At 47.4% G+C, this 7,963-nt stretch overlaps 1 protein-coding gene across 1 annotated transcript; it reads right to left on the bottom strand.

The window, feature by feature from the left end:
- Positions 1–235: 235 nt before the first annotated feature.
- LOC135536330 (polycystin-1-like) lies at positions 236–7,833 on the bottom strand (the record flags this gene model as incomplete). The annotated part of the gene is made up of 7 exons (XM_064962685.1): positions 7,767–7,833; positions 6,972–7,096; positions 6,552–6,678; positions 6,132–6,257; positions 5,539–5,710; positions 1,612–1,899; positions 236–370 (listed from the first exon to the last, which is right to left on the bottom strand). Coding segments are annotated over exons 2-7 (906 nt in total), but the record flags the coding sequence as incomplete, so codon positions are not given.
- Between the last annotated feature and the right edge of the window lie 130 nt (positions 7,834–7,963).

Genomic DNA, 7,963 nt, shown 5'->3' on the forward strand with positions numbered 1-7,963 from the left:
TAAAACAGGTCACCACTTGAGTGTGTGAGTTACCAGGTGTCCTGTGTGTGTGTGTGTGTGTGTGTGTGTGTGTGTGTGTGTGTGTGTGTGTGTGTGTGTGTGTGTGTGTGTGTGTGTGTGTGTATTACCAGGTGTCCTGAGTGTGTGTTTGTGTGTGTGTATTACCAGGTGTCCTGTGTGTGTGTGTGTGTGTGTGTGTGTGTGTATTACCAGGTGTCCCGTGTGTGTGTATTACCAGGTGTCCTGTGTGTGAGTAGGCCAGCAGCAGGACCAGCAGGACCAGACCTGTTCCTATCAGCTCCCAGACAGAGCGTCTCAGAGCCCTGCCAAACACTGCCCACTCCCTCAGGAAACGCAACTGGTGGGACGCCTGGTGAGAGGGAGGAGGAGGGAGGGGGAGATGGACGGAGGGAGGGAATGGAGGGAAGGAGTGAGGGAGAGAAGGAGGGGGAGAAGAGGGAGGGAGAGAGAGAGAAAGAGAGATTCAAAATCTGCATTGGATCCATCCATTCTCTCTATCTGACTTTCAGCAGTACAGCTAACCCCCTCTCTCTCAATCTGATCTTCAGCAGTACAGCTAACCCCCTCCCTCACCCCCCCCTCTCAATCTGACCTTTAGCAGTACAGCTAACCCCCTCCCTCACCCCCCCCGTCTCAATCTGACCTTTAGCAGTACAGCTAACCCCCTCCTTCACCCCCCACCCCCTCAATCTGACATTCAGCAGTACAGCTAACCCCCTCCCTCACCTCCCCCTCTCTCAATCTGACCTTCAGCAGTACAGCTAACCCCCTCACCCCCCCCTCTCCCAATCTGACCTTCAGCAGTACAGCTAACCCCCTCCCTCTCAATCTGACCTTCAGCAGTACAGCTAACCCCCTCTCTCTCAATCTGATCTTCAGCAGTACAGCTAACCCCCTCCCTCACCCCCTCTCAATCTGACCTTTAGCAGTACAGCTAACCCCCTCCCTCACCCCCCGTCTCAATCTGACCTTTAGCAGTACAGCTAACCCCTCCTTCACCCCCCACCCCCTCAATCTGACATTCAGCAGTACAGCTAACCCCTCCCTCACCTCCCCCTCTCTCAATCTGACCTTCAGCAGTACAGCTAACCCCTCACCCCCCCCCTCTCCCAATCTGACCTTCAGCAGTACAGCTAACCCCCCTCACTCCCTCCCTCCCCCTCTCTCTTAATATGACCTTCAGCAGTACAGCTAACCCCCCCTCACTCCCTCCCTCCCTCCCCCTTTCTCTTAATATGACCTTCAGCAGTACAGCTAACCCCTCCCTCTCTCTCTCTATGTGACCTTCACCAGTACAGCTAACCCCTCCCTCGCTCTCTCTCAATCTGACCTTCACCAGTACAGCTAACCCCCTCCCTCACTCCCTCCCTCCCCCCTCTCTCAATCTGACCTTCACCAGTACAGCTAACCCCCTCCCTCCCTCCCCCTCTCTCTCAATCTGACCTTCACCAGTACAGCTAACCCCCTCCCTCCCCCTCTCTCTCTATCTGACTTTCAGCAGTACAGCTAACCCCCTCCCTCACAATCTGATCTTCAGCAGTACAGCTACCCCCCCTCACTCCCCCCCTCCCTCCCCCCCTCTCTCCGTACCTTCAACACCAGTATGAACAGGAGCATGGCAGACAGCAGGGTGTAAGCTTGGCTCTGCCGTGCCAGCGGGTAGAAGTCAGTGTACCCGTCTCGTTGCCGCAGGTACGACGCCCACAGGCGCCCGGCGGCGGCACATCGGCTGATGTGGAGGCCACACACACACGCTGCCAGCGCCAGGCTGCACGCGCCCAGCAACCGCCACGGGCACAGGAGGTATACCCAGCCCTCTCTCATCAGGCCCAGGACCGCACATACACAGAAATACACCACGAGGGAGAAGAGAAGGATCTGAGAGAGGGTGGGAGAGGAGAGAGGGAGGGAGGGAGGAAGAGAGGGAGGGAGGGGGAGAGGAGAGAGGGAGGGAAGGGGGAGAGAGGGAGGGAGGAAGAGAGGGAGGGGGAGAGAGGAGAGAGAGAGGGATGGGGAGAGGAGAGACGGAGAGGGATGGGGAGAGGAGAGAGGGAGGGAGGGAGAGAGAGAGAGGGAGGGGGAGGGAGGGAGGGGAGAGGAGAGAGGGAGGGGGAGAGAGGGAGGGAGGAGGGGGAGGGGGAGAGAGAGGGAAGGGGAGAGGAGAGGGGGAGGAGAGGAGGGAGGGGGAAGGGGGAGAGGGAGAGAGGGAGGGGGAGGGAGAGAGAGAGGGGGAGAGGAGAGAGGAGGGGGAAGGGGAGAGGGAGAGAGAGAGGGATGGGGAGAGGAGAAAGGGAGGGGGAGAGGAGAGAGGGGGAGAGGAGAGAGGGAGGGGGAGAGAGGAGAGAGGGGGGAGAGGAGAGAGGAGAGGGAGGAGAGAGGGAGGGGGAGAGGAGAGAGGGAGGGGGAAGGGGGAGAGGAGAGAGAGAGGGATGGGGAGAGGAGAGAGGGAGGGGGAGAGGAGAGAGGGAGGGGGAGAGGAGAGAGGGAGGGGGGGAGAGGAGAGAGGGAGGGGGAGAGGAGAGAGGGAGAGGAGAGAGGGAGGGGGAGAGGAGAGAGGGATGTTATAATCTAGTTGTGTATTCAGTGTGTTGGTATGGTGATATTATAATATAGTGGAGTATTCAGTGTGTTGGTATGGTGATATTATAATATAGTGGTGTATTCAGTGTGTTGGTATGGTGATATTATAATCTAGTTGTGTATTCAGTGTGTTGGTATGGTGATATTATAATATAGTGGAGTATTCAGTGTGTTGGTATGGTGATATTATAATATAGTGGTGTATTCAGTGTGTTGGTATGGTGATATTATAATATAGTGGTGTATTCAGTGTGAAGGTATGGTGATATTATGGTGATATTATAATCTAGTTGTGTATTCAGTGTGTTGGTATGGTGATATTATAATATAGTGGTGATATTATAATCTAGTGTTGTATTCAGTGTGTTGGTATGGTGATATTATAATATAGTGGTGTATTGAGTGTGTTGGTATGGCGATATTATAGTATAGTGGTGTATTCAGTGTGTTGGTATGGTGATATAATCTAGGGGTGTATTCAGTGTGTTGGTATGGTGATATAATCTAGTGGTGTATTCAGTGTGTTGGTATGGTGATATTATAATATAGTGGTGTATTCAGTGTGTTGGTATGGTGATATTATAATATAGTGGTGTATTCAGTGTGTTGGTATGGTGATATAATCTAGGGGTGTATTCAGTGTGTTGGTATGGTGATATAATCTAGTGGTGTATTCAGTGTGTTGGTATGGTGATATTATAATATAGTGGTGTATTCAGTGTGTTGGTATGGTGATATTATAATATAGTGGTGTATTCAGTGTGTTGGTATGGTGATATTATAATATAGTGGAGTATTCAGTGTGTTGGTATGGTGATATAATCTAGTGGAGTATTCAGTGTGTTGGTATGGTGATATTATAATATAGTGGTGTATTCAGTGTGTTGTTATGGTGATATTATAATATAGTGGTGTATTCAGTGTGAAGGTATGGTGATATTATGGTGATATTATAATCTAGTTGTGTATTCAGTGTGTTGGTATGGTGATATTATAATCTAGTGGTGTATTCAGTGTGTTGGTATGGTGATATTATAATATAGTGGAGTATTCAGTGTGAAGGTATGGTGATATTATAATATAGTGGTGATATTATAATCTAGTGTTGTATTCAGTGTGTTGGTATGGTGATATTATAATATAGTGGAGTATTCAGTGTGTTGGTATGGTGATATTATAATATAGTGGTGTATTCAGTGTGTTGGTATGGCGATATTATAATGTAGTGGTGTCTTCTCTGTGTTGGTATGGTGATATTATAATGTAGTGGTGATATTATAATATAGTGGTGTATTCAGTGTGTTGGTATGGTGATATTGTAATATAGTGGTGATATTATAATATAGTGGAGTATTCAGTGTGTTGGTATGGTGATATAATATAGTGGTGTATTCAGTGTGTTGGTATGGCGATACTATAGTATAGTGGAGTATTCAGTGTGTTGGTATGGTGATATTATAATGTAGTGGTGATATTATAATCTAGTGTTGTATTCAGTGTGTTGGTATGGTGATATTATAATATAGTGGAGTATTCAGTGTGAAGGTATGGTGATATTATGGTGATATTATAATCTAGTTGTGTATTCAGTGTGTTGGTATGGTGATATTATAATCTAGTGGTGTATTCAGTGTGTTGGTATGGTGATATTATAATATAGTGGAGTATTCAGTGTGAAGGTATGGTGATATTATAATATAGTGGTGATATTATAATCTAGTGTTGTATTCAGTGTGTTGGTATGGTGATATTATAATATAGTGGAGTATTCAGTGTGTTGGTATGGTGATATTATAATATAGTGGTGTATTCAGTGTGTTGGTATGGCGATATTATAATATAGTGGAGTATTCAGTGTGTTGGTATGGTGATATTATAGTATAGTGGTGGATTCAGTATGTTGGTATGGTGATATTATAATCTAGTGGTGTATTCAGTGTGTTGGTATGGTGATATTATAATGTAGTGGTGTCTTCTCTGTGTTGGTATGGTGATATTATAATGTAGTGGTGATATTATAATATAGTGGTGTATTCAGTGTGTTGGTATGGTGATATTGTAATATAGTGGTGATATTATAATATAGTGGAGTATTCAGTGTGTTGGTATGGTGATATAATATAGTGGTGTATTCAGTGTGTTGGTATGGCGATACTATAGTATAGTGGAGTATTCAGTGTGTTGGTATGGTGATATTATAATGTAGTGGTGATATTATAATCTAGTGTTGTATTCAGTGTGTTGGTATGGTGATATTATAATATAGTGGAGTATTCAGTGTGTTGGTATGGTGATATTATAATATAGTGGTGTATTCAGTGTGTTGGTATGGCGATATTATAATATAGTGGAGTATTCAGTGTGTTGGTATGGTGATATTATAGTATAGTGGTGGATTCAGTATGTTGGTATGGTGATATTATAATCTAGTGGTGTATTCAGTGTGTTGGTATGGTGATATTATAATGTAGTGGTGTCTTCTGTGTGTTGGTATGGTGATATTATAATGTAGTGGTGATATTATAATATAGTGGTGTATTCAGTGTGTTGGTATGGTGATATTGTAATATAGTGGTGATATTATAATATAGTGGAGTATTCAGTGTGTTGGTATGGTGATATAATATAGTGTTGTATTCAGTGTGTTGGTATGGCGATATTATAGTATAGTGGAGTATTCAGTGTGTTGGTATGGTGATATTATAATGTAGTGGTGATATTATAATATAGTGGTGTATTCAGTGTGTTGCTATGGTGATATTATAGTATAGTGGAGTATTCAGTATTCCGACTCTTCCTCTCTCGCCAAGCTGTGATTTGTTAGTTTCTAGATACTGCTCCCGCCCCTCTACTATATCCACTCTGTGATTGGCTAGCACTAGCTGTCTTAAAATTGAGTGGTGTATTCAGTGTGTTGGTATGGCTGCCGGGGGTTACCGTGAGCTGCAGCTGCAGGTCGAGGCCTGTGATAGGCTGCAGGCGGAAGGTCAAGAGGTCGAGGCTGGACTGAGTGTGCTCAGAGACGGGGAACTCAAACAGGAAGGAGAAGAAGGCCAAAAGGTCTGTGTTGGTGTTGTAGAGAGAGAACTCCACAAACACAGCCCGTGTCCTGGTAACATACACACACACACACACACACACACACACACACACACACACACACACACACACACACACACACACACGCACGCACGCACGCACGCACACACACACACACACACACACACACACACACACACACACACACACACACACACACACACACACACACACACACACACACACACACACACACACACACACACACACACACACACACACACACAGAGAGAAAGAGAAGTCGAAGAGAGAAAGAGAAAGAGAGACATCGAAAGTCAGACAAGCACTCAAATTCAGATTCAAATGGCATCACTGAAATGTCCGTTCCCTCCCTCCCTCCCTCCCTCCCTCCCTCCCTCCCTCCCTCCCTCCCTCCCTCCCTCCCTCCCTCCCTCCCTCCCTCCCTCCCTCCCTCCCTCCCTCCCTCTTACATGTGGTCCATCCAGTGTAACTGCTGTAGGTACTGTAGTGATGTTCTGGTCTCCTCTATGTTCCTGTTCAGCTGTTGGACGAAACCTCCGCTCCCGTACACCATCACCTGACCCCAACGCCACGCTCTGGGGGAGGGAGAGGGGGGTGGAAAGAGGGGAGGAAGGGAGAGGGGGGATGGAAAGAGGGGAGGAAGGGAGAGAAATAGAGGCTCAAGAAAGACAGCAATGACAAAAGAGGAGCAACCCATCTTTATTTCTCCCCTCCCTCCCTCCCTCCCTCCCTCCCTCCCTCCCTCCCTCCCTCCCTCCCTCCCTCCCTCCCTCCCTCCCTCCCTCCTCCCTCCCTCCCTCCCTCCCTCCCCCTCCCCCTCCCCCCCCCCCCTCCCTCCCTCCCTCCCTCCCTCCCTCCCTCCTCCTTACCCGTTGTCATCAGCCGTGTGTAAGGTCCAGTTCTGGGTCAGCTTCCTGTGTACTGCTGAGCCAGTCAACCCCTCTCCCCAGCCTGCTGCTCCTGCCCCATGGATGGGACCTGGAGAGGACAGACTAACTACACAAGACAAGAATGGAGGGGAGAGATGGAGTGCGAGAGGACAGAGACAGAGAGAGGGAGAGAGGACGAGAGAGAGGACGAGAGAGAGAGAGAGAGGACAGGAGAGAGAGAGAGAGGGAGAGGACAGGAGAAAGAGAGGAGAGAGAGAATGAGGTTTAGAAAGATTTCTGAATAAACGATTAATTACTGGAAGCTAAATTAATGTGTGTGTTTGTGTCTTTGTGTGTGTGTGTGTGTGTGTGTGTAGGAATGTGTGACCAACTGAAAAGTGAAATGGACTGTATTCTCACCGTCTCGTATCTGTCGTAGTCTGGGCGTGCCCAGGAGCACACTTCCTGTTTCCTGCATTAGGGTGGGGCCATCCAGTAACCTTGGCAACAGGGAGCCTGAAAGCCACGCCCACACATCCTCACGCCTGCAGGACAGAGACATGGACATGATGAGCTGTACTGAAACAGGAGTGATTTGTCTGTACTGAAACAGGAGGGATTTGTCTGTACTGAAACAGGAGGGATTTGTCTGTACTGAAACAGGAGGGATTTGTCTGTACTGAAACAGGAGTGATTTGTCTGTACTGAAACGGGAGGGATTTGTCTGTACTGAAACGGGAGGGATTTGTCTGTACTGAAACAGGAGGGATTTGTCTGTACTGAAACAGGAGTGATTTGTCTGTACTGAAACGGGAGGGATTTGTCTGTACTGAAACGGGAGGGATTTGTCTGTACTGAAACAGGAGGGATTTGTCTGTACTGAAACGGGAGGGATTTGTCTGTACTGAAACAGGAGTGATTTGTCTGTACTGAAACAGGAGGGATTTGTCTGTACTGAAACAGGAGGGATTTGTCTGTACTGAAACAGGAGGGATTTGTCTGTACTGAAACAGGAGTGATTTGTCTGTACTGAAACAGGAGGGATTTGTCTGTACTGAAACAGGAGGGATTTGTCTGTACTGAAACAGTCAATTACATAGTCTGTTTTAGGAGAACAGCTCTCAACACACACACACACACACATACACACACACACTATATTTAATTTGCAAACGTGCGTGCATGTGTGCATGTGTGTGTATAATGTGTGTTTACCTGCTGATGTTGGCCTGGTCCGGTGTGTGTATTGTGAGTTGTAGCTGTGTGCGGAGTCGCAGGCTGTGTGTGTGTGTGTCTGTGTGTGTGTGTGTGTGTGTGTGTGTGTGTGTATAATGTGTGTTTACCTGCTGATGTTGGCCTGGTCCGGTGTGTGTAGTGTGAGTTGTAGCTGTGTGCGGAGTCGCAGGCTGTGT

This window comes from Oncorhynchus masou, unplaced genomic scaffold, assembly GCF_036934945.1.
Source record: "Oncorhynchus masou masou isolate Uvic2021 unplaced genomic scaffold, UVic_Omas_1.1 unplaced_scaffold_5953, whole genome shotgun sequence".
Taxonomy (NCBI): domain Eukaryota; kingdom Metazoa; phylum Chordata; class Actinopteri; order Salmoniformes; family Salmonidae; genus Oncorhynchus; species Oncorhynchus masou.